We start from the raw sequence: 14,333 nt of genomic DNA, 5'->3' as shown, positions 1-14,333 counted from the left end.
ATTTTGAGGTGTTAAAGCATCCTCCCTATAGTCCTGATCTTGCTCCTTCGGACTTTCACCTCTTTGGTCCCCTGAAAGCAGCCCTACGAGGATGAAGACTCACTTCTGATGAAGAAGTGAAGACAGCGGTGCATTTGTGGCTCACAGCTCAGCCTAAAATATTTTTTAATGAGGGAATATGAAAGCTTGTTGACAGATGGACAAAGTGTATTGAAAAGCAAGGAGATTATGTCAAAAAATGATGTATTTGTCTTTTATAAAAGTTAATTAAAATAAATTCTACAGCCAGAGTGTAGATAATTTTTGACTCACCCACGTATATATGTAGTGAAATATATATATACTGAGCTATATATATATCACATGACATATATATAGTGAAATATTATACAGAGATAAAAATGAATGACAATACCTGAAACTCTCAAATGCAACACTGAGTGAAAGATGCCAGGCACGAACAATACATACCATGTCATTTCATATACAAAGTTCAGAAACAGGCAATATTGAACTGTCGAGTTGGAAGTCAGGATACTAGTTACCTTTGGAGAGGTGGGAGGTGATAGGAGATTGGGAGGGAGCAGGAGGAGGGCTTCTGGGGTCTTGGCAATGTTCTAATGCTTTATCAGGATGGTGGTTGTATGGGCTTTGCTTTGTGATAATTGAGCTGGACATTTTTCGTGTGTGCACTTTTCTGTATGTGTGCTAAACTTTAAGAAATTTAAAAGCAACACATGCTTTTATAGAAACTTTGGAAGATACAAAAGAAAATCATTCACCTACAATCTCATCAAACCTAAGACAATGGCTATTAATAATTTTGGTCCATTTCCTTTAGTTTCTTATTGTATTGCTGGTTTAACTTAGTGATTGTAGTATAAGGAGGTCTGATGTATTGCTCTTTTGCTTAGCATTTAACCTGAAGTCTTTTCTGACCATTTCACATTTTGTCTAAATATTGATGGCTGCACAATAATAATGGTGACACCAGCCTCTGTTTGTGGATTATTGCTTCACACCGAGCCCCAAGCTGCACAGTCCCCCCTCCTATTGGTGGACGTGCCACGGTTTACTCACCCTTGCCCTCTGATCAGACTTGAAGGTTGTATGCAACTTCTAGCGTTCAGTCCAGGATTCAGATTTATTTTTCAACAATATTACAAAGAGCATATCTTCAAGGCTTCGATATCACCATTTAGGTAATTATTTAGAACTTTCAAGTTTTTTTTTTTTTTTAAACTTCAAGCAGTTAAAATACTTCCTGCCCTGGGCTTGAGAATTAAATCCCGAGGATGGAATGGATGAGAACTGATGAGAAGGGAAAATGGGGGAATGTCTCCCTGCAGGGTTGGGGTGCCAAGATCTGCTCACTTGATAGACATAGTCTGCCAGGGTGAGCGCCTCCCATCAGGTGGAGGGAGCAGAGGGCTGGACAAGACCAAGAACATAAGAAATCTCCTTTCTGGGCTGGCAATTCCCGCGTTCCCCCACTGGGGCCATTCCTCCATCTGCACCGGAAGCCCAGGTTACACTCAGCAGCCTATCTTACAGTTCCGAAGGAAGCCTGAATTTTTGAGTCTGTCTATACATATTCCTCGACTTAGTTCTGTCCTCTTCTCACCACTCTAAAGTGCCGCCCCCATGACATTCCAGGCATCACCCTTTCTCCTACTCACAATCAATTCTCATCTCTGCTCTGATTGCTTCCTCTCCTCTACCTCTTGCTAGAGACTTGCTGTACCTGTCGTCCTTTTCTCTCATTTTTAACAACCACCTCCCTCTACAGCCACCCACACTTCTTCCCTTTCAACTACAGCCAGGTTCAAGTGCTCATTTGTCAGTCTTAAAAAAAAAACCCAAGGAACTCCTTAAACAGCCACTGCTTCACCAGCTTCCCTTCAAGTTCCATCCAGTATCTTTACTTCCCTGCTCCCACCCACCTCTTGAAAAAGGTGGCTTCCTCTCTCTGCCTCTCTTTCTTAGACAGCTCCTCATCCTGGAACTGCCCTCCCAATGGAGGTCCAAATCCCCAAAGTCGACGCCCTCCCCTGAGCCCTCGTTCTACTCGACCTCGTAGGGTTGGAGGCTGCTGGTCACCGCCCGTCTGGAGCCTTGCGCCTGCCTTCAGTGAGCTGGTGCCCTAGAGGTTGCCGCCTCTTCCTCCTGCCCCAGCCACTCTCTCCCTTGGGCCCTTTCTGATTTTGCCCCCTTGGGTGATCCATCTGCTCCCACAACTTCAACTATGACCTCCGTGCACCCACGTCCCAGGTCTAAATCTCTAGCTCCGACCTTCCTTCTAAGCTTTCATTCTGCTTTTCAATAGCTTGCCGGTCAGCTCACATGCTCGCCCTGGCCCTATATCAGCAATTTCTCAACTCATCTTATCTCCCCATTTCCCAACTAGTGGTATTCCTACCCCCCCCCGGCCCCCCCCCAGGCATCAGACCTCGATCTCTCCCTCTTTCCTAACCAGGTGGAAGCCAGGTGGAAACCACGACCCATTGACTCTCGCCCCATCATCTCCCTCCCCGTGTCTCCTCCGATTGCTTCCCTGCTCACCACCACCTCTCACCTGGACACTGGGAAAGGCTTCTCAGCTGCTCACATTGCCTTTGGACTCTTCCAACTGCCATTCACCCCTCACACTCCTGCCTACAGACAGACATCATCCTGAGTTTCCCGCCCCAAAGTAGTCAGGGGCTCTCTGATGCCTCCAGACCAAAAACCAAGATCCTCAGCATGGCAGTCAAGATCTCAGTTGACCCTTCCGGCTCAATCTTTTATCCCCTCTCTTGCTCCGTACACTTGCTTCTCGCCATACCAGAAGATTTACCATTTCTGGACACACTCTGCCCCAAACCTTTGCTCACGCAGTCCTTAATTTCTGATGGGCCCTTCACATCTCAACGGTCAAAATTCTTCCCATTCTTCAAGACCTTGCTCAAAACTGTGCTTCTTCTGAACCCCCAAATTGGACTTAATCTCTCATTCTCCCAAATACTCTCTGCACAGCAATTATGCTCTCCCCATTGTAAATTATGTGTAGTGGGTCTTGTTGACCTTTCCTTATCTAACTAGACAGAGTGGGCTTTGTGCACTGGGACTCTGGTTTCTGCAGGAAGCGGGGCTCATGAAGAGGAGCATGAGAGGCTGGAGGTGAACGTTTATGTTTCTCTTAATGAAACTGTATTTATGCAAGCTTGTGCATGTTTTAAAAATTAACAAAGCAAAACCAGAGAAGGTGCCAAGAAATAAAAGTCTCCCCTCCGCTCCCCCAACATGTGGCTAAGATTCCCAACCCACACATGAACTAGCTGTATCACTTCCTGAGGATTCTGATGAACGATGAGGGAAGACTAGCGGCCAAGGCCATGAAGAGTCCTCCATCAGTGGGCCTGGGGCTCAAACACCAGAGGCTGCTGGTCCCAAGCCCAGTGCTGGATTCCCAAGGCCCAGTCATGGTGCCCTGTGCCCCCACAGGGTCCCAGGGGACCCTGTCTGGGGAAAGAGAGGTGTAGCTCATGCTGGTGGATGGGGCCTTGGTGCGATGTCTGAATGCTCCCAGCAAGGCCCTTGAATGGTGGGCATGGAGGCACATAAGAAAGAAGCCCTAAGAGCCTTGGCAAAGAAGTAAATGAGCAGGTCCAGGAAGGCCCCGGCACAGGTGGCCTCTGAGGAGCAGTGAGGCTGCACCCTATGGCAGGCATCACCAGGCAAGGATGGACCCTGGAGGAGGGGTTTGAAGGCTGGGCAGGGCAGGCCAGATAGAGGGTATTTAGGGAGACCCCAGGACCATATAGGGCTCTGAGGCAGACACAGAGCTGTGTGCACACACGTAAGTGTGTATGCACGTGTGTCCACCCACACAGCGGAGGCACGGAGTTCTGACAGGTGTCTGCTCTGCAGAGGAGTCTGGCTGGAATGAGGCCATTGGGAGACAACAGGTGACTCGGGGTCTCTCTCCTTGCCAAGTGGGGTCTGACACTAAAGAGATCCAGAAGGTGTGGTGGGCCAGGGGCTGTCTCTCCGTGACGGGCATGGAAGCTAAGAGAGGAAGCCTGCCCTCCTGCATGGTGGTTTTTGTTTTTTCCATCTTGACAAATACAAGGAACGACGTTCACAGAAGTAGAGCAGAGAGCACACGGGAAGGATTTCTTTCTCCTTGTGTGGCCTTCCTAAAAGCATTTTTACAAGCATGTGAAAGTGGTCCTTTCCTGAGAACTGTGGCAGAGGGAAAATGGGCTGTGGGCAACATCCAGTTCCCATTTCACTCACCAGAACCCCAGAAAGCATCCTCTGTCCAGGCCCAGGGGGAGTGGGGAGTAGAGAGTGGGGCACGGAACTTAGGCCCAAGGGCAGGAGACCCCGCCCCCACCCTCTCCCAGATAAGGCTCAGAAAGCTCAGGCACTTACTTCATGGTGATGGTGTTGAAAAACCAGGAATAGAAGCCCTGAGGAAAAAGGAGAGAAAGGGTGAGAAAACCCAGCTGGGGCGTCCGAGGCAGAGGCAGCGAGGCAGTGTCCGGGGCCTCCTCCCCAGGCAGGGCCCAGCCTGGAACTGTGCTGCGGGAGCTGTCTTTTCAGAAGTCAGACATCATACTACGGGAAGTGGGGGCTTAGAGGGTGGGCCTTGGACTGGAGGGAGAGAAGGGACTCCAGGGAGGACATCAGTTGCTTTCCATCCGTCCCTCGCTGCTTCCCTCTGGGAAATGCCCCTCCCCTATGCATGTGGCCTGGTGGGCTGTCCACCAAGTAGGCGTGTCTGCCACCAGTGGTCCGTTGACCAATGGGAGCATGACCCAAGTGGGCCAATCAAATTGCTCTTAAGAGGATTGATACGGGTGTTGGGGGAAGGGCCTCTCTCCCTCTGAGTTCTTGCATCCTGGTCCGTACCAGGCAGCCTGGAGTGGCTTGGTGAGTCTTTGATACCACATGCAGGAGCTTGTCTGAGAGAAAAAGCCTGCTCAGAGGAGAGAAGACCAGAGAGGGAATCCTGGTGGCCATGCTGGACTTCCTGGATCTAGCTATACCTGAAGCAGCTGCTTCACTTAGATTTCCCCACACACAGGCCACACATCACCCTTTTGTTATAACGCTAGCTTGAGCTGGGTATCTTTTTTTGTATCTGAGGGTCCTATCAATTATGCCTTTCTCTCAGGGTCTTGCTGTCTGGAGTTTCTGGGCGGTGGGAAAAGGTGGCGTCAGCCGGGGGGCTGAAAGTGCCAAGAGAGGGAGTCAGCTTGGGACCTGCATGCATAAGATGGGCGGAGGGCCAAGGCTCTAAAAGCTGCCAGATGTGGTAGCTGGTTCGGTTACCCCGGTGCATGCTTCCTTCTGGGATCCCGGAGGGTTTGGCGAAACCTCGGAAACGGTTGCAGCTCCTGATGGGCCCATTTCGGTCAGGAACACACGCGTGAACCAGGCAGGCCCACCTGGTTGAACCGTGTGGACAGGGAAGGGGTATTTCCCAAAAGGAAGCAACGAGGGCAGGCAAACACGAAACAGAAGGAAGTTCCTTGCTCCCTTCGGTGTAAGGCCCACCTTCCCGGCTTCCTCCCTGTGTCGGGTGGGTTGACAGTGGAACTGCCCATCAGGGGTGTCCACGTCTAGGGGCATCATTTCCCCACGTACGCCCTCAGGAACTGAAATAGGGATAAAAGCCCGGGCATGAGGCAGAACAGTGAAGAGAAATGGCACGATGGTGGCAGGGGCGACAGGGAACATCCCAGGGAGGGGGTGAACTGCTAGACAAGACTTGGGCTGAGAGTCTGGCCACCCTTCCCCCACATGGAGAGTCCCTCCCCGCCGTCCACCTCTGGGCCAACATGCAATTCATTAAGGGAGCAAGCGGGTTTGCCGATGGGCCCTAGTGGTTACGCAGAGTGGAGGACCACTGATGGTAGAAGCGTGGCCTACGTACCCATGAAAGGCACACGGACACAGATGTGCGAGTGACCACGTGTGGACCCATTCTCTCTCTCTCTCTCTCTCACACACACACACACACACACACTCCCCTGCATACACATCATAGCTCTGAAAGGGATAAACTATTCAGAAAGCCTAGCAGCGGAACAGTGGGCCTGAGAAGCAGACGCATCTCCCCTCTTCTCCCCACCCCGAGGAAATGGCCACGGGCTCCCAGGAGCCAGCTCAGCTACAAGACTGAGTGACAGTGGTCAGTTCACTGCAGGCACCTCGGTGGCCCCGTCCTCCCACTCCCACCGCACCTGCCCTGACTGCTGAGGGCGCTATGGGGAGACCCGTCTGCTTCACCCACGCCACTCAGCCAGGCTAGGGCCTCATCGTTCTGCCTGGGGCCCCGCAGGGCCCACCTCACTGCACTCTTCCTCCGTGTCTCATTTCCACCCTCTTCTCTTTACCTCACTGCTGCCATAATGATGTATCTTCTAGATATTTTTAAAATAAAATGTCACTGTACAGAAAAAAACTCACAAAGTCAAAGTGATGTTTCTAAAGATAAATCGGAGAATTGCCTTGCAAGGTAGGTGTTACTGTCCTTATTTGACAGGAGAAACCTCCAGGATGTGGACCTGTCTGAGGCTCCCGACCTTGCCTGGGGCAGGTCTTGGCAAGTAAAGGGACCAGGTCTCTTGGAGGGATTAAAATGGAAGGAATATGGTTCTACTTACTCATTGTCTCCAACAAATACACATGAGATACTAATGACACGGCAGCCTGGACTGGGTGCTGGGACAATGGTGAGTGAGACCAGCATAGAACCTGCTCTCACCGGGGGATGTGGGCACACTAGACGACGGTGCAGATGAGGAGTGGTCACAGATTGGGTTCAGAGCACTGAAGAAAAGGAACGCATTTCCCATGAGGATATGACAACAGATCTGGACCCAGATGGGGCGGGGGGACAGTGATCCCCAGGGAAGTGGTACTTGAGCTGAAATCTGAACAAAGGGTGGGTGTGTTAGCCAGAGAGGGGCCGATGGGAAGGGAGAGAGGGGAGAGCTGGTGAAAGGCCTGGGGAGAGAAGGAGGTGGCGCTTTTGAGGATCTAAAAGGTGGCCAATGTGGCAGAAGACAGGGCAGTTGGGAGGAGAAAGAGAGACCGGACAGGTGGGCAAGAGGCCGACCCACGAGACCATGGCAAGGCACCTGCAAATTGATTCCAGGAGCATTAGGAAGCCACTGAAAGCTTGCACTGGGGCCAGGTGTCCCTATTCAGGGAGCTCGCTCTGGATGGAGTAGGGGGCATGTGTGAACCTAGAGAGATCAGTGAGCAGCTGCTATGCCGATCTGAGCAACAGACTGATGGAGGCTGGACGGGGGGATGGTGGGAGAGGTGGAGAGAAACAAAACTGGGAAGGTGAAAGCAACACAACCTGGTAATGCACTGGCCACGCCCAGAGGCCTGGAGGAGAGCAGGCACATGCACCGGAGTGGATGGTTTGAAGAGTCTGAGACCAGGCATCCAGGGATGGTTGGAGGGGGAGGGAGATCACAGCGTGTTTTGGACATATTGAACCCGAAATGCCCTTACAACATCCACGTGGAGATATTCTGAAGGCCATTGGATAAATGGGGCTGGAGCCCAGAGGAAGGTTTAGCTGGAGATAGGAACTTAGGAGGGATCCCTGTAGGGGCGGCAACGGAAGTCATGAGTGTGGATGACATTGCCTGGGAGAGAGATGGGGAGGGTCTGCGCCTTCTAGAGCACTTTAGCTCCACTTCATCGCTCTGGAGGGTCTGCCTTGCTCCCTTTCTCTTCTGCACTCACCGCAGCCACTTTCTTGGCACGCTAGGAGGCAGGTAGCGTCAATATCTCCATATTTCCGACGGGGAGAGAGGCTTGGCAAGGCTGCGGCGTGTGTCCAAGGTCACACGGCTAGCAGTGGTTGGGGCGGCTGATTGTAAAGCCCCTGCTGACGAGCCCGCTCCTTCCTGCACATGCCCGGGCCGCCTGCCCAGAGCCAGGACCCCCGCCCCGCCCTCACCGGGCCCAGGCCCACCCCAGCACGCACCTTGTCCCTGTGCTCCATCTCTAAGGAAATATCCGAGGGGGACGTCTTCTCACTCTGCTCCCCATAGATCAGCGAGGTCAGGCTGCCGGCCAGGGAAGGGGGCGGGGAGGAGGAGAAGGAGAAAGGTCTCAGGTGCCTGCCTTGCTCCCTGAGCTGAGGGCTGTGGTCACCTCCTGCCCAGGAGCAGACACACCTCGGCTGGTTTGCTGAGCACACAGCTCTGGGCACAGACAGGTGCCCAGTGCATCTTGGGAGTCATGAGATCCAGAAAGGCTGAGATATGAGAAAACAGTGGCCGCGTGCCCAGAGGTGGCTGCTCTCCAAGTCACCTTAACGCAGGCAGGGCCAGCGCAGGGCCAGGGGTGGTAATGAGATGCCATCTACCGACGAGACACCTGTTGCAGTTTGGGCCCTGGTCAGAGCCGGGCCCTGGTCACGACAGCACATCCCCCGAGGAAGCAAGCAGCTCACTCCCGACGCCCAGCCTCTCCTCACCTGTCATTGTGTATCAGCAGAGCCAGGCGCCCGTAGTCCCACGCGGCTTTCCGGAGGAAGGAGTAAACCAAGACGATGACCTATAGGCCAGGAAAGGCAACCAGGGGCAAGAGAGCTCATGGATGCCTTCCCCCCGACTGACCCCACACTCCCACGGGGAAGACTGTCCCTGAGGGCCCCAGGGCTTCCCCTCAGGTGGCCAGCTCTTTCAGGGTAGGGGTCACGCCTTTTGCAACTCTAGATTCCCAGTACCCAGCAGCATCCAGGCAGGGTGGATGCTCAGAGTTGGCTGAATGAAGGTGAAGGGTCATGGGTAGAACAAGGCACAAGAACACTCCTTGAAGAAATCATCAAGGGGACAGAAGGGAGGCTCAAGGCACTGGCCAGGCAGACCTTTGGACAAGGGTGCAAGGAAGGGAATCAGGGGGTTCGCTGTTCCCACAGCCTCCTTTTCTCCAAGGCCCACCCGCCCTGAGTCGCCCTGGGCAGGACTGGCATTCAGCTGGTTCCCGCCACTGTGGCTGGTGTCCACGGACGGCTGGGCTCCCTTGTATCACTTGCGAAGGCTGGACCATCCACCCCAGGTGAGAGCTCTCTGTCAGCCCACCGCAGTGCCCACAACTCACCACCCACAAGATGACATTGAGGAACAGCACGGTGGGGATACCCCCAAAGGGCTGCCCCTGCAGGACGGTGCTCCGAGAGTTGAAGCAGTCATCCGCCGTTAAGTTCCGGGACTTTTCCACCACATGGAGGTTGCCCAGAGAGACAGTCATCCTGGGAGACTCCCTGGTGAACAGAGGGGTCTCCAGGTCACACACAAGGCTCCCCCCTCCCGCCCAGCACGATGCAACATGCAGAAGCCTGCCGGGGAGCTGGGAGGGGTGCAGGCAGGAGGCTCAGCACTGAGATGGCTGCAGCCTTGTCCTGTAAGAGACCAGCTTCCTCAAACCCAGGGCCGAGATGGCCCAAGTGTCCAGATTCCCTGGGACAGTATTTATTTTGTACCACTTGCTCCTTTCACTGAAAGAGTTGTAAAATGCACATCCAATCAGTCTTCTCACGTCTACCTTTGTGAAGCTTTTCTTGTATATACATGAACAAACTTCACAAAGGTCTCAGAGAGGAAATGTTCAATTCAGAGGATGGAACCACTGCATCACGGGACACCCATGCAGACAGGGCCACTAACGACCATCTTTAACACCTCATGATTCTGTGATCTAGTTTCCAGGAAAGGCAATAGCTCCTAAGACTAAGTAAGGTAAGGATGCCGAGTGCCTGGCACACAGCAGTGACTCCCTATTTCACCTAGAACTTGAACCAGGGTGATCAACACCTGTTCGGGGACGTGAGCCAATGCAGTGAGCCTGAGACTCAGATGCAGAGCTCACGGTCATGGGCATCCATATTCTTCAGGCCTGGGTAAGAGCGGAAAGTATGAGTAAAAACTGGAGGTGACCGGTAGCTGCTTGGACTTATCTGCAGGGTTGCTCTGATTTTAAAAGATGATTTGTTTCAGCTCCAGACTGCATCACACCCTAGAAATTCTTCACTCCCATTCAAGAAAAGTAGGCTTGTGCATTCAACAAATATTTGGTGAACGACTGCTTTGTGCTAGACTAATGCTGGTGGTATATCAGCAAACAAGACAAAAAAATCTCTTCCTCATGGGATTCTAGTGGGGAGAAGCAGTGCAGGGGTGGGGGGTGAGATTAGGATTGTAAAGAGGGTGATTGGGGAAGGCCTCACTGAGAGGATGACGTCTGAGCAAAGGCTCAAAGAGAGGGAGCAAACCACACAGCTGTGGAGGAAGGGTGCTGCAGGCAGAGCAAAATCGGGGAGGTGGGGGGTGGGGAGAGGAGGGGCAGTGGTGGTGGTGGTGGAGGCACAAGCTTACCTGAAGCAGAGGAAAAGCTAATGGGCCCTTGTGGCTGGACAGAGGAGCATGAAGGGCATGGGGGGGGGGGGGTCCCTGGGCAAAAGAGTGACATGAAGTGACTCATGTTTTAAAGGGGTCACTTTGACCCTGGTGCTAAGAATAAATAGGGGTGTGTGTAAGCAGAGAGGTCAGCTGGGAAGAGTTTGTGGCAATCCAGGCAAGACATACTGGTGCCCCAAAACGGGATGGGAGCAGTGAGGTGGCGAGAAGTGGTTAGATTTTAGAAATATTTTGAAGGTGGAGACAACCAGATTTGCTGATAGATTGAATGGGGAATGTGAAAGAGAGGAGTCCAGGATGACTAAGGCTTGTGGACTGAGCAACTGGAGGTGCTGTTATTGGTTGAAAAAGATAGGAAGTGCTAGATGGGAAGTGCAGGGCAGTGGGGGGACTGGGAACGGGGTTGTGGACATGCTGGGAAGGTAGCTGGGTATGTGTCTGCAGTTCAGAGGAGAGACTGGAGACACAACGTGGGAGTCGCCAGCATGGAGACACATGATGGTTCAAGGTGTAGGACTGGATCACCGAAGGAGTGAGTGGAGAGTGAGGGTCAAGGTCTGAGTCTTGGGATGCTGCTCTAATATATACAAGTTGGTCAGATGAGGAGGAAACAGAAAAAGAGACTGAGATGAGCAGGCAGTGAGGACAGAGGAACAGCAGGAGATGGTGCTGTCCAGGAAGCCAAGTAAAGAAAATGCTTCCAAGACTTCCCTGATGGCTCAATGGTTAAGAATCTGCCTGCCAATGCAGGGGACACGGGTTCGATTCCTGATCTCGGAAGATCCGAAAGATCCCACATGCCTTGGAGCAACTAAGCCCGTGAGCCACAGCTACTGAGCCAGCATGCCTAGAGCCCGTGCTCCGCAACAAGAGAAGCCACTGCAACAAAGAGTAGCCCCTGCTCTCCGCATTTAGAGAAAGCCCACGCACAGCAACGAAGACCCAACACAGCCAAGAAATAAAATAAATAAATATTAAAAAAAGAAAAAAAAGAAAATTGCTTCCAGGAGAAGGAAGGGACCAGTTGTGCTGATATGGTCAAGTAAGAGGAGAACTGAGGAGGAGCCACAGTTGAAGAGAGGTGGAGGTTATTGGTGGCCAGACAGGAAGAGCTGTGAGAGAGAATGATAGGAGAGGATCTGGCAGCGGCATCAACAACTCTCTCCAAGAGTATCCAGAGGTGGAATGTTTAGGAAGGGAGAAACAGCCACACAGGGCATGCTGATGGGCACCATCCAGCAGAAAATAAAAATCCGGTGATGCAAGAGATGTGGAATCACCAGAGCAAAGTGAGGATGCGGGAGGGGTTGGGAACTAGTGCCCAAGGGGAGAAGCTGGCCTCTGCTGAGAGCTGAGGGCAGACAGCTGACCCACGGCAGCAGGAGTGCTGGTGGAGGCTGTGGATGTGCTCTCCTTACAGCTTCTATTTTCTCAGTAAAAGAGGGAGCAAGGTCTCAGGTGAGTGTGTGATGCTGGTGATGAGCAGATGTGGGCTATTTGAGAACAGGAAAAAGGCAGAACTAGAAGTCTAGAGGAGTGAATGGGTTAGGGGAATGTGGTAGGACTGACGGGCAGCTCTAGGAGCCCATAGAGGTTCACGGTCTTGAATGTCCAACAAGAGCAGCCAGATTCATTGTGCATTCCCCTGAAGTGTATTCATCTGTGTGGTTATAGGTGTGAAAGAGTCAGATAGTTTTAACCAGGGTAGACGTTTTCCCAAGCAAGTATGAAAACGAAACAAGAGGGTTGAAGGTGTATGCAAGCGAGTAATTTTAATGACTAGCCATAGAATTTAATTCAAGGCAGGTAAGGAGAGAGATGAGACATGAGATGGGCGAAGAAGAGTGAAAGCTGTTGGAGAGTCAGTGGGTAGAAGAACTGTTGACTCCTACAGGGTGTGAGTTAACAGACAGGAACAGGCTGTTGGAAAATGATCTGGGTGATGTGGAGATTAAGAAGGGATTGCAGTTATCGGCAGTGATAAGGCCTGTGGCATTTCCATGGAGTGAGCAGCTGAGTCGCGTCAAAGATCTGAGGGGCTAGAGTGTTCGAAGGATCGTCTCTGTGGATATGTGGATACTGAAATCCACAAGCGTGAGAACAGCAATAGCAGTGTCATGACAGTGAGGCAGGGACTGAACTCTTCCAGGAAGGAGGGGTGTGATCCGGGTCGGGGGGAATAGATGCTTGTAACAAAGAAGGGGAGCAGGACATCTAGGCTGACACTCGTGGGTCCAAGACAGGGGCTTTTGCAGGGAGGAAGGAAGATAGTCTGAAAGTTACAAAGAAGAGCAAGAAAGACATCTCTCCTATCCCCAGGTCAGTGGTGTTGGGGGAGAAACAGAAACCACTCCCTGAGAGGGTGGTAGGGGTCCTGGGGAGTCTTGGGTCTCAGTCCCCAGGGAAAAGGTGATGCGCTGAGGATCTGGGGGTGTTTATGGGCACTGTGGGCTCTGACACTGAATCCCAGTCCCAGGAATCCAACTCCTATTTGCCAAGCAACCTGCAGCAAGCTCCTTATCCATGCTTCATTTGCTCATCTGTAAATGGGGATGGTGCTATCAATTAGTACCCACTTCACAGTGCTGTTAAGAGGAATATGTGGATTAAGTTTTGTCAATCATAGAGAAAAATGCCTGGAACACAGGAAGTGTCACACAGATATGTGTAAAATGAAAAGTAGGCAGAGTTCCAGGGGACACAGTGGAATGGTTCTAGGTATTAGGGAGGGTTGGATGCTAGGGCTGGAGAAGGGAATAAAAGTAAAGGAACTGGAGTACAGGAGATGAAAGGTCTGGGAGTCTGGGATTCCCTGTGCTAACTCACAAAAATAGGGGAAAAGGGCATAGTGAGACTAGTCATGGGAAAAGGAAGGAGAACACCGCCCCACCCTCCGGATTAGCATCTAACAGGAGCAGGGAGCCTCCTGCTCATCTTCCTAAGTTGTCCTACTTTCTGCTCCCCTTTCTTTCTGCCTAGGCTGCCCGCAGTTTTATTACCCCAGGTCACTGGTTAACACATTTACACACTAACATGTTTAGCCAAATGTAAGCTTATAATAGTTTACATTGAACACAGTATATTTTAACAGTAAGCCATCTGCCAGAGAGTCAGAGGAGCAGCGATGGCATTCCTGGGGTCTCTTGGTGGGTGGGGCAGGCATCCCAGCCATCCGAGGCTCTGGTCAGCTGTGGCAGGAAGCTACAGTTCTGCTGCTGGCCACTCGGAGGAGCCCTTGTTGAGAAAGCAGGTGGAAAAAGGAGGAAGGCACATCCAGTAAGTCTGAAGGCCTTGGGAGAGAATTTTCCTACCTGAGTCAGTTCTCCAGCGAGAGTCCCAGTCAGGCCTGGAGGCCCAGCTCAGCTACAGGGCTGCTGCAAAAGAACAAATGCAGTGGAGAGTTCACCAGACTTAGGAACCCAGGTCATCTTTGCTGGTGGCATCATCCCTCAAGGCCCCTTTCCTCCTCTCTAAGCTCGGGATGCTCTTCCTTTATCACATGTGTGTTTTGCAAATAGATTTTTGCAGTCTCTTGCTTTCATCTTCTTCGTGGTGTCTGTTGAAGCACCAAAGTTATGAATTTTGACAAAGTCCAATTTATCAAATTTTCTTTTATGGACCATGCTTTTGGTATTATATCTAAGAAATCTTTGCCTAATCCAAAGTCTTAAAGATTTTCTTTGATGTTTCTAAAAATCTTGATAGTTTTAGCTCTTACATTGAAGTCGATGATCCATCTTGAGTTCATTTTTGCATATGGTGTGAGGTAAGGGTCTAAGTTCATCTTTGGGCATGTGGCTAGCCAGTTGCCCTGCACCTTTAAAATGAGGGGGACAATTTATAAGCTCCTCTCAAGGCTGTCTGGGGACTGGAACCAGGCCAAGGATGTGAAAGAGC

General features: G+C 51.7%; 1 protein-coding gene across 1 annotated transcript in view; it reads right to left on the bottom strand.

Moving 5' to 3' along the window:
- Positions 1-9,279, bottom strand: part of TMEM63C (transmembrane protein 63C) — a 33,372-nt gene extending 24,093 nt beyond the window's left edge. The window contains exons 1-4 of the mRNA XM_057733160.1: positions 9,121-9,279; positions 8,495-8,574; positions 8,000-8,081; positions 4,417-4,454 (exon numbers count right to left, since the gene is read on the bottom strand). Coding sequence (XP_057589143.1) covers positions 4,417-4,454; positions 8,000-8,081; positions 8,495-8,574; positions 9,121-9,270 — 350 coding nt within the window. The 5' untranslated portion in view covers positions 9,271-9,279. The remainder of the gene's footprint in view (positions 1-4,416; positions 4,455-7,999; positions 8,082-8,494; positions 8,575-9,120) is intronic.
- Between the last annotated feature and the right edge of the window lie 5,054 nt (positions 9,280-14,333).

Source organism: Hippopotamus amphibius, chromosome 4, assembly GCF_030028045.1.
Source record: "Hippopotamus amphibius kiboko isolate mHipAmp2 chromosome 4, mHipAmp2.hap2, whole genome shotgun sequence".
Lineage (NCBI taxonomy): Eukaryota > Metazoa > Chordata > Mammalia > Artiodactyla > Hippopotamidae > Hippopotamus > Hippopotamus amphibius.
The sequence above is the reverse complement of the archived record's forward strand: the minus strand, read 5'-3'. Positions and strand labels throughout refer to the sequence as shown.